Here is a 16,119-nt window from a genome sequence, read left to right as displayed (position 1 = left end):
ACTAACCGGGACCCACGCGTGAGAAAAAGGTTCTCCAAAAGAACCAAAAACGTGTGGGTCCCATACTTTAAATAATTAAATAATCAATATTTAAACCAAACAAAATTTTTTTAATAATAAATCATTATACTGCAGTACTTTTCACAATACCAATCATTATACACACCTTTTCAAACTTTCAATCATTTCCAATCATTTCTTCCCATTAAAAAATAATAATTTCCAATTTCAAAAATCCAACACCCAAACACAAATTCAAAAAAGAATTTAAATTCTATTCATCATCTAAACACATTTCTTTACCTAAAAATTCGCGAACAGAATAAGAATTCAATTTTAATTCTAAAAATTTAACACCCAAACAGGTCATTATTCTTTCTACTTTAATGCGAGTTATTGAACTAAGTATCCAATTAGTCATTGAACACATATGGGGTGTTTAGTAAAGATTGTTAAGTTGGTAAAAAGTAGATTTTTAAACTAAAATTGAAAGAAAAATTATAAAGTTCACTAGAGATGCCCTGAGCAAACTAAAAGTTATACTCTATATATACGGAAGTAAAAGTGATTTCATTAAAATTATTTTAATAAAAAAAAATTATCTCTCATCTCTCATTCTTTTCACATTTTTTGAATAATATTTAAATGATTTATTTTTTTTGTCTCTTTCTTTTAGTATTTAATTTAAAATTTTTAAATAATATAAGAAAATAATAAGAAAAATTATTATGATGTGTATTTAACTAAAGAAGAAAAAGTGTTTTAGTTTCTTAAATTGAGAAAAGGTTGAAAAGAAGCTTTCGCTAGTGCTACAATGGTATAAGACTTTCAAACATTTTAACGGTCTCGATTTCGTTATCGTGGAGCCGAAGTGAAATCCTCATCCGGCACGTATAATAGTCTCTGCTTTCTAAAAGTATCCGAGGACGGATTTGAGAGAACCTGAGAAGAGAAACCCAAAAAAAATGGAGAAGGCCAAAGAATTTCTAGGATTGACCGCAGAGGAATCGGAGAGCGTGTCGCGACTCACCGTCCATCCTCACCGAGTTGGGGTGGAACCAAGTTTCTACGAGGTGTTTAGCCTCAGAGGCATCCGAGTCGACCGGGTGGAGCCAGGCTTCGTCGCCTGTACTTTCAAGGTCCCTCCTCGCCTCATCGTAAGATATCCAATCCCCTCACTAATTCGCTGAACGAGTTTCTCATATTACATGTTTGGAAATTGCTTAGTCAGTAGTTTATGTATTTAGTTTTTGATTTGATTATTGGAGCTTTATGACAAGATCTAATGATCTATAACTTGAAACAAATGCTGCTAAAATTGCTGAAACTCTGAAAAACTGCTTTCACAAACTGATAAGCATTTTATTGTAGTAATTAATGATTAAATTAACCATTTTGTATACTCACCTCATATCAATTAAATATTTTACTTGTTGGGCATAACTTATTTTAATAAGGGGAGTTTGAACGGGGGAGTGTTTATATATTGATTAAATAATTGAATCAACCATTTTCTATCTGCTTAAACTTTTTGAATAATTTGTGATTTAACAATTAAAATCTCACATTGAGTGGCGTTGATATAATAAAATTCGGTAGTTTATATATGTCTTTTGCCTGGATCATTAGAGCTTTATTTAGGCATTTATAACTCACAGTCTAGGTGTTTGCAACTATGATTTAAGCGCTTGTATATCAAATATTTTTCTTGTCTGCTTAATTATGTTTCAATGAAAAATGTAATGAAATAAATGCTGCTAAGATTGTTGAAACTCTGAAAAATTGCTTTCACAGGCTGATAAGACATTTTGTTAGAGTATACATGTGAATGTGACTGGTTAAAGTCCCACGTGGAGGAATGAATTACAAGAGTGAGTGGTTGATATAATATAATTGGATGGAACCAGAAGGATTAAGCTTTTGAATTGAAGTGTTGCCTAAGATGTTATATCAAGATCACTTCTCCAAGTCTTTATCTCTTCAATTCTTTTTTGGTAAGCATCTGTATTGATTTAATAATTTGAACTTATTTTGGGCATAATTTTTACTGAGAGGGCTGTGAATTCTGCTTTTCTATCTGATTCTGTTTCCCCTGTGACTGGGAGCAATTAAAAATGCAGTTCTTTTGGGATACGTAATTGCAGGATAGCACTGGGAAGTTGGCTTCAGGTGCAATTGCAAACCTTATTGATGAAGTCGGTGGTGCTGTAGTCCATGTTGAGGGTCTCCCAATGAATGTTTCAGTGGACATGTCAATCTCTTTTATTTCGACTGCAAGGGTTCATGTAAGCTAGCTTTATTTTTTGAAAACATCTTAGTGTTTGATATATATATTTTTTTGGTTGCTTTGGAAGTCTTATAATCAGATTGAATTTGTCACCAAGCTATCTTGTTTTTGACCTTTAATTCGAGTTATTGAACTAAGTGCCCAAGCAGTCATTGAACACATATCGGGTGTTTAGTAAAGATTGTTGAGGTGATTTTTTTTTTTTTTTTTTTTTTTTTTTGTGTAGTAGTAAGAAGTGATTGATGTTATATAAAGTAGAAAGAATTTTTATGGAAAAGTGAAAAAGTTTTGTTTGTAGTGAGTTTTTTTTATTTGAATAATAATAAAAAATGATTGATGTGATATAAAAAGTGAAAAAAGTGAGAATGTTTTGAAGTAGACTTTTTTTTAGAGAAGTGAAAATAAGGGGAGGGGCGGAGAGAGGAAGTTGGTTAGTATGGTTACCAAAAACACCCTATTTCTAACTTTCTAACATTTAATGTCACTCTGACCAAAAAAAAAAAAAAGGAAAAAAAAAAAATAAAAACAATACCACAGTTAGATATGCTTTTTAATCGACTAAAAATGTTTCCTAAAATTTGGTCTTGATTACGGTCCTAAGGCACTGATTTCAATTTCTCTAAAGTTTTGGTTTGTTTCTCGTACCTTTGCACACCGGATGCAAGGTGGAACTGCCACGCTTCTCGAATTATTGATGTGACAATTCTACCTTGTATTTTGTGCTCACAAGACACGGGACACAAGTCGTACTTTTCTCAAGTATTTTAGCGTTGAATATGATAAAAACAACTAGAGTAATTTGGCAATCATCTTAGCTTCTGTAGTGTTTTATTTTCGTGTTAAAGAAGGGGTAAAGCAAGAAGGGTTTAAGTTTGATATTTGAGTACATTTTTCGTAGCATCTGATCTCCCAGGATGGCAAATTGCAGGATGAGTTAGAGATTACTGCAAAGGTTTTAGGACAAAAAGGAGGTTACTCGGGAACAATCGTCCTTATGAGAAACAAAGCAACGGGGGAGATTATTGCTGAAGGTCGGCATTCATTGTTTGGTAAACATCACAGCAAACTCTGAGGTCTGAATCCATTTCACATAAATGTTCTAAATCCTACTAGACGGTCGTTTTCTTTTTGTAGTGGAGTGAATGTATCTTCATTGAATAAAGATTCAGTATTCTGGCAGTGCAAGGGGTTAGAAATTTGCACTTGTTTAATTGCTGTATATGTGATTGAGTAATCATTTAGTGATATATACCTTGAATTGTGGATGATGATGAGGAATAGTGTACACCATAGTTGGAATATGTGCTTGAATTGCGTGTAATTTCGACAATCTTTACAGAGAGGGGATTGCAGGGCCCGGGTTGGTGGGTCTCATACTGCAGGTTGTCCGGAGCAGTTGGGTTCTGCAGCCAAAGCCTTCCGTGCTGCATAGCAGGGGATACAAATAGTGATTGGAATTTCAGAGAGAATTTTCAAAATTCAGAAATTTTAAACATAGAAAAAAAAATGCTTCATAATTTTTTTTAATTGAAAATGTAGACAGACAAGCAAATGCAAATTCACCTATAGAAAATTCTGGTGAGAGGTGATCTATTGTTGGTTTTTTAATAGGTTTTTTTTGGGCAATTTATGTAAAGCAACTTAACAAAGTGAGGCATTTCGGAAAGTTTGTCCAAAAATGTTACGTAAACACATTTTTCATTCAATTTGACTGAAAATGATGGTAGAGGGTGTTAAGCACTACAAAGTAGTAGTTGGAGGGTGGAGTGTTACTTTTAAAAATTCTTTCAAAAGTATAAGTGTAAGTTTTGGGGGGCTAAAAATATTTTCCTCAAAATTTAAATTTATTTATTTTTAAACAATCAAACTCAGAATAAACTGATTAAATATGTGCAACTGCACAAGCACATTAAATTCAGATAATTTTATACCAACATTAGGCTCAACAATAACCCTCGTTGGCGATCAGCTACCAAACTTGAAGTAATAATGCTACTCGATCTCTACGGTATTTACACCTATTTAACATACCCCTTTTTTTTTTATTAACGCGAGGTGGCGTCAACACTATTAGATAGTGTGAAGAATATTAACATGAGGTGACGTTATCATACCACTTCTTAATTTTGTTTATAACATTATATGTTACTAAAATATAGTGACGTTTGTATCTTTATGTTGTAATGTTGGATTCTGAATAGGCACTACTACAGGTGTTGTTGGGTCTTGAACTGGCATTTTGTGTTGTTGTCAAAGCTGTTTTGTACTGCATGTGATTATCTAAAATTGTCTTAACGTATTAAAAGGCTCAAACTTGAGTGTTAAAATTTGTTATTGTTTATTTTCTAGGAAACCTCTTGATTATAGCAATTAAGGCAATGTTGAAAATCAGTGTGCTTTATCTCTAATAGCAATCAACTCAAGCTACTTAATTTGTGGGACTCCAGAAGCATGAAAAGAAATGTGCAAGAAGAGAGAGAGCTCAAGGATTGAGAAAATCCTGTACACCTTGTCGATTTGAATAATTCAATTAATGTCATAATCGAAGACTCAAATCGTTTCATAAAATTAACAAATCATCTCGAATGATTTTCAATGAAGGCATTTTTCATTTTTATTATGCCATATCTCCCCATACTGAAATATAAAAATCTTCCATTCTTGAATTCTTCAGTTACTATTCATGCATATGCTGTTAGACTTTTGACGCTAAAACTCTCCTTCTCAACAACCCAATGCAGCAATGCTAACTACCCTTCATGCACATCTATATGTAATGTAGCTGCACAGCGCTACATAACTTCAAAAGTGATCAAATTCTTTTGCAGGTTGCTATTAATTTCTGCATTAAAAACAACAGCATTCAATAAAGAGGAAGAATTGTAGTACAATAGTGTGAAAAATGAAAACGTGGGAAGTGGCCGATACAATTAGGGCAGAGAAGTACAAATCTTTAATATATTGGCAAGCAACTAGAGGCTTGAAAGAAGAACCAAAGTCCTTCGCAACAAATAAAGGGAAAAACAAAGGCCTATGAACCCTCCCTGCAATCACTCTGCAGACTATCAAGGCTTTCCTAACAGCTGGGTTTTCCTCGAGAATTTCAAAACATTTAAAAGCTCTTCGACTAGTGGAAGTGGTGAAAACACCTATTCCACCCTTGAGCTCCTCCATGGCAGAGAACCCATTTCTAATGATTCGACAAACCCAAATTCACATCAAACCAATAAAAATGTAATACATATTTTTAAATTCACATCCATGTCACATTAGCAAATATGCTACAAGAATGACATATCATAAGAGAATATCGTTCCACATATTCCAGTAATAATATCACTTAAAAGATGTAAGATCACGTTAGGCAATAAAAACAATGGAATATCAACTTTGCAGGTAATGCTTAAAAACCTAAAACTTACAGAAAGTAAATAAGATATGCTTCAACAAGACATGATGACTGTGAATTCCTGAGGGTCTGAAAGAGATATTTCGTAGGATTAACATATAGGAAATAAAATCATTTGTCAACATATAAGAATCAAATACACATCTATGAAACTCTTTATTTTTATTTTTTTCCTTCAATACTTGTATAACTACACTATTTTGAGTTCCAATAACTTGGTCATGCTGAATATCAGTTACAAAAGGCAACAAATCTTCACTTGTGTCCAGTTCATCTACTAGCGATCTTTGAAAAGTCATCAATTAATAAAAGATTCAAGCATGTTAGAAAAAACATTAAATACTATGCACGTCCACCGCCATACAATCAATAGACAAATTACCGATAGTAGTGCATCTGGGAGTGATTAGGAATGTGGACTTTGTTCACAACTTAGACCACTTAATTTCTTAGTTAGCATATAAACATGACTTTTCACTTCCGTGTAATGATCCACAGTTGGTGCTGCGATTGCGGCTAACGCAAACATATCTTTGCATAGGTCAGAATATCGTTCTGCACTAGGGTTGCCACTCAAGGGATCATAACTACTTTTTATTAACTTATATGGCCGCTTCAAGTCCTTCCTCCATCTGTTTAGAAAATATTTTTTCGGCAACAATGTAACATCATCAAGTGTGACCAGCACAGATATGGCATGTCTGCACAAAATTCCTCTTGATTCAAACCGGCAACAACTGCAATTCACTTCACATGAAGGTTCATTACAGTAAACAGTAAAGCATACTTTTTTCATGTAGGCACCATTAATTTCTACCCGTTCAGTCACTTGATAGGTGCTAATTCCACCTTCACTTTTTAAAAGAGAGCGACTACAATACAGCACCTCTCTAATCTCCTCCTGGACTTCTTTCAACTTTTCATTGGTGTAAAGTTCTTGAAATTGCTTCTCAAAGGAAAACCTACTTACACATGAAACCGTGGCATTAAAAGAATCGAAATCAGCAACATTTTCATTCTCAACCTTCTTACGCAAAGCGTTATCATATTGATCCACAAATTCCTTCAATGTGGTCGACGAATGCACATAACCATAAAAAAATGTATTCATTTCCTCACTCTGTTGTGTGGTAGTCATGCCAGCACAAAATACACCCTTCAAATATGCTGGTACCCAGAAAGTCCGCTCACTGTATAAACCATGCAGCCATGCATTATCCTCCAAATTAAAACACTCAACTAGACTTTTCCAACTTGCATCAAACTCATCACATGTTTGAGAATCATACACACAACTTCGCAAGGCACTCTTAATGGCATTGTACTGTGAATGTGATCCAAATTTTTCTGGAAGTTTTTTTAATATGTGCCATAAACAAAATCTATGTTGGGCATTCGAGAAAACTTTATTAATTGCACTTTTCATAGCCACATCTTGATCTGTTATAATTGTCTTTGGCGATCGGCCGTTCATGCATTTCAACAATGCCTCAAACAACCATACAAATGTCGCTGTATCCTCACTTGAGATTAATGCCGCACTAAAAAGTATTGACTGGCCATGATGATTCACTCCCACAAAAAGAGCAAATGGCATTTCGTATCTATTAGTCAAGTATGTCGTGTCAAATGCAACGACATCCCCGAAATCTTCATATGATGCCCTACTTCGTGCATCAGCCCAAAACACATTTCTCAACCTACATTCATCATCCAAATCCATCTCAAAGTAGAAATCATCATTCACTTTTTGCATTCTACTAAAATAGTCACAAAGTGCTGCAGCACCTCCTGTACCAAGGCGAAGATGTATTGACTTCGCAATAAAATTACTACAATCTTTTTCTCCAAATGCAAGACTCTCACACCCCCCCGCTTCAACAGCTAATGAGTTATAAATCTTATTCGTACTTATTTCAGCTCTATCATTTATCTCAAGCTTTCTCTTCGAAACAGAATCCAAATTCTTCTGGCATTTAAAATATCTCGCTTTGCCTGGGCTTAAACCATGATTATGGTCAGTAGATACACTAGTCACATACCACTTTGTACCAACTAACTTTGCATTCAAAGTGGCCTTACACCCCGTTCTAATTGTTTGACTAGGCTTGCAAAAGCTATTACTTGAGCTGGATTTTCTGCTGCCTTGACGAGAACATCCTAGACTGATGTAATGTGCATACCCACTTTCATTCTTTTTTTGCTTCTTCCGTACCACATCAAAACCCTCTTGCTTTGCATAACTCCTATAATAATTACTAAGTTCCTCTATGGAGCTAAATATCATTGCTTCTTTAGGTTCCTTAACATTTTCAACTTCATCTATGAGCTTGAACTCGGTACTGCAATTGTCCACACTCTCTGTCAACTCTACATCAGCTACAGTTTCATTTCCAGCTATATCAAGACGAATAAAAAAAAGTTCAGAGGACCCAACTATGAATAATAACATTTACTAAGATATGTTACAAAATTTAAAAGGAAGAATAAAAGGCCCAACATACCATTTTGAGGGTCCATTTCCAAGGGCACAACATCATCAAATTGTTCATGTGTCAGCGAATAATCATCTTCGCACTGTGAAATCAAGGCCGATTGTGACAAGTCCATCTAAGAGTTATTCGACAAAAATATTTAATTAGTCAATTATATATAATTACTTCAGTGAATATAGAGCATATGGTAGAACTAAAAATATATATAGCAAAGACATTAACAAGAATACATATATTTATTCATGTCAATTTAGATTTACCTGTAAATTGGGCTCTGGTACTCTGGCTTTCTCAGAGTCTGGTAATTTCTGTGAACGAGGAAGAGCGGGGAGGACCTGTTATATACTGCCCAGTCCAGGGTGCTTGCAGATGTTAGATACCAAATAAATGCATGGATTCAGCTGTCCGAGATGGAAACTTAATAGCAGGGGCTGTTTCTTTTTTTTTTTTCCTGTTTGATATTAGTGGCTGTTACTTGATAGGTATATTAGACAGCGAAATAAACTGCCTTAGTCTTCTGGCCTAATGGTATTTTTCTTCTTTTATAAAATAGAAAGTAGAAATACTTGTATCGGTTGGAAAAATAAATAACAAAAAATAAAATAAAAACTCCTTAGTTTTTGAAAGCAAGCATAACTTGCAAGAATTATACCAATTAAAAGCCACTAAAATTTTGTTTAATGCGATCAACTTCATACTACAAGAAATTATTCTGACAATACTGATGAGGTAGGTTCAATAGAGGAAACTTTTATTACTCTATGCTAAAAGACTAGATTACCTTAAACAAATATCAAGATACCAAATCAACTCTGAAAATGGAAAGCAGAAAACAGAGAATTGTAATGTATGTTCTTGTTTCTAGGATATTTTCTATGATTTTCTATGATAAAGATGGAAATGGATATGAAATTTGGATGGATAATGGTGATTGAATGTAAAAGATGGATGATGAATAAGGTAGGGCAATTCGAGAAGCCCAAGAACTCCAATGGCTGATTCAAGAACAGCTAATCTCCAAGAAACATTTCACTGCATAATTCTTTTGATACCAATACAATCTTTCCTGATACCTAATATAGACTCAACTAACTATGGATCTAACTATTATTATTCAGTTCAACTAACTATTCAATTATAAACCCAAGCCCAAAGGCCCTAACCTAATATCCCTTACAAGATTGTAAACGAGACACTGCAAAACTATATAATTACATCAACTAATAGGAGTGGGGAAATCTAGGGCTAGTACCAGATCTGAGGTCGCCGGAGGCTGGGTCGGCGTGGTCACCGGCGCTCGGAGGTTGGGTTTTGATTAGTCGGCGTTGGGCGGGGGGAGAGGGAAGATGGATATGGAGGGGGGATTTTGGGTGAAAAGATGAATGGGGAAAAGGAAAATTGGAGACAACATTCAAGAGTTCTCTGTTTATTTTAGAAATAAATAAATAAAACGTGGCCACTTCAAACTCCTATTAACCAATCGAATTTCCAGTTTCACCCTCGAACTCGCTGCATGTAGAAGAGGACAGGCCCGGAAATAAGGCCAATATCACACTAGCTACTCCTCGCTTAGGCTTAGCACAGTAGTCTCTGTGGCTTTCTCCGCCACTGCCCCTCGCCATGAGCTCTGCAATCTCTCTTAATCGTCCACTGCATCGCAATTATCTCACAGCTTTCCAGAATACTAGAACCATTTCTTCGCGTTTCGTCGGATTACACCGCAGAGACTGCTTCAGAAACGTTTCTTTGACGAGTTCTGTGCGGAGAACTGGACTTCGGCATGGCTCCTCTGAGCTTCGCGATCTTCGCTCTTTTCAATTTAGGGTTTCTTCGGAAGACGCTTCGCTCGGGGCGTTGCCGGAGGACAAAGTAGTGCAGTCCCCGAGCTTCGCCGAGTTTATCACTTCAGAGAGAGTGAAAGTGGTGGCGATGCTGGCCTTGGCTCTGGCGCTTTGTAATGCGGACCGAGTCGTGATGTCAGTGGCAATTGTGCCGTTGTCTCTCTCTCGCGGATGGAGCCGATCGTTCTCTGGTATTGTTCAGGTGGTTTTTTTTTTTTTTTGTCACTCTCTCTCTCTCTCACTCACACACACACACACACACACACACACACACATGAGTAGCCTTTGTTGATAGTATATGGTCTGTTTGGTTTCCTAGAAAGAAATATATCTGAAGAGAAAATCATCGATGCCATTATTGAACTTCGATTTTCTCAAGATAGGATACACATAAGTATGTTGAATGTGTAATCTGGAGTGTATTAAGTGGCACTATTTTGATTTTGATTTTTGTAATTGAGAGTAAACTCGGATTGTGATTAACTGAATTGCTAATTAGAAATTATGAAAGATAGTTTTTTGTTTGTTTGTTTATTTATTGATTTTTTATTTTTTGGCGTCAGTTTTTAGACTTGAAATACAATTATGATAAATAATTTGTCAATGATATGGTTAAAAAATCAAGTAGCTTATGTAGGTGATTTTTCCACTAGTGAATTTTCCAGTTTACTATGTCAATTATACTCCAAGTGAGGCGTCGTGCTTAATGTGCAAACTAAGGCTTAATGGATTCTCAAAGTAAGTGGTTATGATAATAGTTTTATTCGTCTTATAAACAACTTATTTACTTTTAGTTGTCCCTGGCTCATCGATAGACGCTTATGGCAGTCATCTTTCCTGTGGGGATATCTGATTTCGCCAATAGCTGGAGGGACTCTAGTTGATTATTATGGTGGTAAGGTGGTCATGGCGTGGGGCGTGGCTTTGTGGTCATTTGCTACCTTTCTGACTCCCTGGGCTGCGGATACTTCTTTGTGGGCCCTTCTTGCCATGCGAGCTCTGCTTGGTATTGCTGAAGGAGTAGCTCTTCCTTGCATGAACAACATGTTAGCCAGGTATAGATGGTTTGCAAACTTAAGGTTTTGTCATGTTAACAATATATTGGTGATATAACAAAATGTGCTCGTGAACGCAATATCTTGTAGTTTAAGAAGTTGGCGAAGCTAAAATGTTAAAGAATGTCTAAACTTTTTATTTTAGATGGTTCCCTCAAACGGAACGAGCCAGGGCTGTTGGACTTGCAATGGCTGGTTTTCAGCTTGGAAGTGCAATAGGACTCACACTTTCTCCAATCCTCATGTCACAAGGTGGTATATTTGGACCGTTTGTAATTTTTGGATTATCTGGATTTCTGTGGGTTTTGGTATGGTTATCTGCAATATCAAGTACTCCTGACAGAAATCCTCAGATATCAAAATATGAATTGGAGTACATATTGGACAAGAGGCAGAAATCCTTCCCAATGGAGAATAGACCTAAGGCAACGAGAGGGATCCCTCCTTTCAGGCGCTTGCTTTCTAAACTACCTACATGGTCCCTAATTGTTGCAAATGCCATGCATAGTTGGGTAATGCATTCATATCTTGAACTAATTTCTTTTTAGGACCATGTTATTAATATTGTTAATTTATGCTAAATATGTCATTTGGTTTGATCGTGTTGTCTGGTAGCTATTGTACTCCAGCCTGGATAAGAGTCTCCTTAGCAGTTAGGCCTAAAACTAGTATTCTCTTCTATTGCCACCCCCCTGTACCCACCCAAAGAAAGGGGAAAAGTAGCTCATCTATGTATGTCACTATTTGGTTGCCACTTCTTCCCCCAGCATTTGAAGCCAAAAAAAAAAAAAATCCCAGAAGTACCAGTTTAATCAGGTGCAGAGGAAAGCTAAGTCTACCTTATTATAGTGCAAAGTCTACTTGGGAAGACATGATTAATGAGTGTGTTTGTGTGTGTATGCCCCTGCACATGTCTATCTGTTATCCAACCTTATCTGTAGATTATATATGTCTATGTGAACTCATTACTGTTATTTTTAGATTATACATATCCATGCAAACTCATCTTCCTCTTCTTTTTCTTGTTCTTTTTTCTGCAGGGTTTTTTTGTAATTCTTTCCTGGATGCCCATTTATTTCAACTCGGTAAGTCCAAATACTTGGCAATGGTCTATGATTCCTAATTAAGAGTGGTAGATGCCTAATTCAACATCTACCTATTAAGAACTACAATTTCTGCTGCAGATATATCACGTTGACCTCAGACAAGCTGCATGGTTTAGTGCTGTTCCATGGAGTGTGATGGCTATCATGGGATACTTTGGTGGTTTGTGGTCAGATTTGTTGATACGAAGTGGTACAAGTGTAACTTTGACTCGTAAGATCATGCAGGTGCAGCATTTTTCTGTATCATCAATTTAATTTGCAGTACGAGGTCATTTCTCAGTGATAAGCTTAGTTTCTAAATTATTGTTTTTAATCTGATCACAAAATCAAGGGAGTAAGTCATATCTACTAGTTTTAACAGTAATGAGGTATTCAGTTGGAGCATACATAAACCATGTTGAAGATGCTTCCATTGAAAATTAATTCAAAATGAAGAAACTAGAGCCAGAAAGAAATCAATATCTTTTTATATGATCTTTTTAATATAAATTTTGTCAAAAACTTCAATGAATACTTAAATTTCTTCCATAGAAATTTAATTGCTGGTCACATTTTACCAAATGGACACATAGGCGTGTTGCATCATCAATATCTTGCTTGGCTATGGTTGTTTTCCCCCCTTTCTGTGATAATGGAAAATAGGTTGTTGATGTCATACTTCATCTTTCTTTATGACCTTTTGTGTCTGAATCAGTGTCTGCTTGGTTTTCTTTCTTTCTTTCTTTTTTGATATCTGATTTTTCTCATTTTGTTTTTTGAATTATATTAAAAACGTGCATCTTCTCTGCAGTCAATTGGTTTTATTGGTCCTGGGATTGCTCTTATTGGTTTAACTGCAGCAAAAAGTCCACCAATCGCTTCTGCTTGGCTTACTTTAGCCGTTGGGCTGAAATCTTTCAGTCATTCTGGTTTTCTTGTAAATCTTCAGGTTGTTGTAGTGAATACACGTGGTGTTTAATCGTTAAATTGAATGGATGTTTCACTTCCCTCTAACCTTTCACTTTGTCTTTTTGTCACCAGGAGATCGCTCCACATTATTCTGGTGTACTACATGGTATTATTATGTTTATCTCTCTATATATCTATATCTAATTTATTCTTTTATCTTTTTCACATTTGATCTAATTTATTCATTTGAAATAATTTGTTACACAATCACCCTCACTTTGAAAACTTCTTGATAGTGTGAATAACATATTTTAAAAATCCCACTCTACATAAAAAGTAGAGAAATATAGTATGGCAATGGCTGGCCGAAGAGCAGTATTCATGGTCCTTGTGCAGTGATCTGAATCTCCTTTTAAAATGGTCAACCGTAAAGTTGAGTAGAAAATTTTGATGTTATATTGTAGTCATTACTGTTTTGAACTCCGTTGGTGTCTTATACCCTAAGGCCTAAAGAGTAGCTTTTACAAGTGCACTGTTTGGCTTTTGCCATTAATAATATCTCAGGTTCCCCTCCTTGGTATATGAGCTTCCAATATTAGATATGAAGCAGTGGACTTTAGAATTATTTATCTTTCTTTTTGGGAAAATAAACAACTAAATATGCAAACTATGATTTGCTTGTGAATCTGATGAGAAATCAAGAAATTACTCGGTGTCTCTGAACATTGTAATTGGGAATGGTATGTGATAAGAAACACTTCATTTCTGGTTTTAGGATTGTCAAATACGGCTGGAACATTGGCTGCTATCGTGGGAACAGTTGGAGCTGGTTTCTTTGTTGAGCTGGTGGGTTCTTTCCAAGGATTCCTGTTGCTCACATCAGTACTATATTTTCTTGCTTCCCTTTTCTACATCCTGTTTTCCACTGGAGAGAGAGTAAATTTTGATGAAACAGGTCAGTTTCATATTCAGTTATGTTGATTCTTTGAATTGGTTCTTTTGTAAGGGGTTCTGAATTGGTCTTTCGGCTATTCCAGGACACTGTTGCTTAAAGATATTATCTTACGAACACCTTATTTATATTCAGTCACAAATTATTTTTATTTCAATGATGTATGTGAGAAAATATTCTCATATTTACCAAGTACATTCAAAGTGAAAAATTATGCAGCTTTAACAGAATGTGTGACCGCTATGTTCTAGTTTTATTGTAGGTAGAGTTGACAATTTTTTATACGATCTGCGAACCCGACACAAAATTAGTGGATTAGAGTTGAGAGTTTTGACCCGTTTAATTAAATGGATTGGATTTGGGTTGACATATATAGTCGTATACTCGTAACTCGACTCGAACCCGACAAGGGATTTAGGGGCGGATAATTTTTTATTCGACCTACAAACTCAACATAAAATTAGCGGGTTAGGGTCGAAGGGTGTGACCCGTTTAATTAAATTGGTTGAGTTAAGATTGACCTATATAGTCTTACATTCATGTTTCGACACGATCTAAACTCATCATGTGAACATGAATTGTCACCCCTACTTCTAGGCACTCGCATTCACATTTTTATTTTTCCTAATGGTGTGTTATTATTGCTTTACAGTTCCCCCTTGAGATTCCAAGACTGTTACTACAGACCGCTGTTTGTTGATGGATTGTTTGGTCAACTGTAACCAAAGGATTGACTCGAAGGATTGTAGAGAATGTTGGAAAGAGTTGGAAAGAGGGATCTTTCCGCTGTAGAAGTAATAGCGCCAACCCCTTACGCTAGGGGTATGTATTCAAAGAGATGTACAGTGAATGAATTTTACTTTCTCTCATGCATCAAGTTTCTGTGTTTCAGGTGCATTTAGGGTTCTTTTTTCATTCTACCAAATGTGTAATATATGTGTAAGATGTTTCAAGGAGGCATTTTACTGTCTTTGTATTCATATATTAGATTCTCATCTTTTTCTGAGAAGGCAGATGCTTCGTTTCATCAAAGTTTTTTTTTTTTAACGAGTTCCATTATGTTTTAAGATAATCAACCCAACAGACCAACAACAAGAATCGGTGAGATTGTGCATTTATTTGCTGACTGAGTTTGCTAATGAAAGTGACTATGGTGGGGGTTCATGCTGGCAGAAGAGGGGATGGTGTGTAAGGTGTGCCGTGGTGCAAGCATTTGCCGGGCAAGGGGGGTTTGAGGAGAGAAGCGGTGGGTACGCCTTAAAAAAAACGTAAACCACTTTACGATAAATACGGGTGTTTTCCTGTTGATCAAACATGTTTTTTAGTTAATTAAGTTCTTCAAGTGCAGCCAAACACTTGAAAGTACTGAATATGTCTTTGAGGTGCCTGTGGTAAAGCTTAATATCAAATGGCTACTTCAATTTTCAAAAGTAGCACATATGGTACTTGTGCCTAAATATGAAAAATGATATTTTTGTCTACTTTCATCCATAATTTTAACGAAGAAATGTAAAACAAATCAGCAACTCTCACTTGTCCCATATGCTTTATTATATTTTTTTTTTTTAAAAAAAAAAAAAAGAATTGGGGGCTTAACCATCCCTTGGCCAAATGGGGGGAAACCGGAAACCCCAATTTCTTTATTTTTTTTAGTATCTGTTAGATTTTGTTTTTATTTTAAAAAAAAAAAATTGTAAATAAAATGAGGCTTATGGGATATCCTAAATTTACTTTTTTAGGCTCAAGACAGTACTAGTTCCAGGGAAATGATTGTTGGGGGATGTCTTACCGTCCCCCGACCGGCTTTTGTATTAAAAAAAAAGCAAATTTCAATGCAAAAAATCATTTGATGTCACATCAAATGACTTTTTACATTAAAATTTGATTTTTTTAATTAAAAGAGACTGCTGGGAGACGGTAAGACGTCCCCCGTGTATCAGTGCTCCTAGTTCCGACACTTTCAAAATTCGAGATATCCGTTCAAATAGCCTTACCGCATGTAGTAAAAAAGTAATTACCCTCAAAACAAATGAAAGCCAAACCCCCCCCCCCCCCCCCCCCCATACTCCACATCTCCTCTTCGTTC

The 16,119-nt window shown here is 35.7% G+C and overlaps 3 protein-coding genes across 9 annotated transcripts; 2 read left to right on the top strand and 1 right to left on the bottom strand.

The window, feature by feature from the left end:
- Positions 1-890: 890 nt before the first annotated feature.
- On the top strand, positions 891-3,561 carry LOC133877905 (uncharacterized). The gene is made up of 3 exons (XM_062316357.1): positions 891-1,157; positions 2,145-2,285; positions 3,216-3,561. The coding sequence occupies exons 1-3, from the start codon at positions 966-968 to the stop codon at positions 3,357-3,359; spliced, it is 477 nt and encodes a 158-aa protein (XP_062172341.1). The 5' UTR covers positions 891-965; the 3' UTR covers positions 3,360-3,561.
- A 1,656-nt stretch (positions 3,562-5,217) lies between these two features.
- Positions 5,218-9,608, bottom strand: LOC133876643 (protein FAR-RED IMPAIRED RESPONSE 1-like). Of its 6 annotated transcripts, none has more exons than XR_009901607.1 (4): positions 9,444-9,608; positions 8,452-8,536; positions 8,201-8,306; positions 5,218-5,765 (listed from the first exon to the last, which is right to left on the bottom strand). XR_009901607.1 is itself a non-coding variant. In XM_062314893.1 (4 exons), exons 3-4 carry the CDS (start codon positions 8,304-8,306, stop codon positions 6,103-6,105), a joined length of 2,097 nt encoding a protein of 698 aa, XP_062170877.1. In that variant the 5' UTR covers positions 8,452-8,592; positions 9,444-9,599; the 3' UTR covers positions 5,776-6,102. The 6 variants fall into 6 exon arrangements, 5 of the variants coding, with proteins under 5 accessions (XP_062170877.1, XP_062170880.1, XP_062170878.1 ...); XM_062314893.1 differs by lacking the exon at positions 5,218-5,765 and adding an exon at positions 5,776-8,093 and having other exon boundaries at positions 8,452-8,592; positions 9,444-9,599; XM_062314896.1 differs by lacking the exon at positions 5,218-5,765 and adding an exon at positions 5,776-8,093 and having other exon boundaries at positions 8,452-8,499; positions 9,444-9,599.
- A 59-nt stretch (positions 9,609-9,667) lies between these two features.
- Positions 9,668-15,042, top strand: LOC133876645 (probable anion transporter 4, chloroplastic). Of its 2 annotated transcripts, none has more exons than XM_062314898.1 (9): positions 9,668-10,234; positions 10,861-11,087; positions 11,233-11,599; positions 12,128-12,172; positions 12,272-12,418; positions 12,984-13,121; positions 13,214-13,247; positions 13,857-14,036; positions 14,686-15,042. In XM_062314898.1, the coding sequence occupies exons 1-9, from the start codon at positions 9,812-9,814 to the stop codon at positions 14,694-14,696; spliced, it is 1,572 nt and encodes a 523-aa protein (XP_062170882.1). In that variant the 5' UTR covers positions 9,668-9,811; the 3' UTR covers positions 14,697-15,042. The 2 variants fall into 2 exon arrangements, with proteins under 2 accessions (XP_062170882.1, XP_062170883.1); XM_062314899.1 differs by having other exon boundaries at positions 10,150-10,234; positions 10,827-11,087.
- The last annotated feature ends 1,077 nt before the right edge of the window (positions 15,043-16,119 follow it).

The sequence above is a fragment of the Alnus glutinosa genome, chromosome 9 (assembly GCF_958979055.1).
Source record: "Alnus glutinosa chromosome 9, dhAlnGlut1.1, whole genome shotgun sequence".
Lineage (NCBI taxonomy): Eukaryota > Viridiplantae > Streptophyta > Magnoliopsida > Fagales > Betulaceae > Alnus > Alnus glutinosa.
The sequence above is the reverse complement of the archived record's forward strand: the minus strand, read 5'-3'. Positions and strand labels throughout refer to the sequence as shown.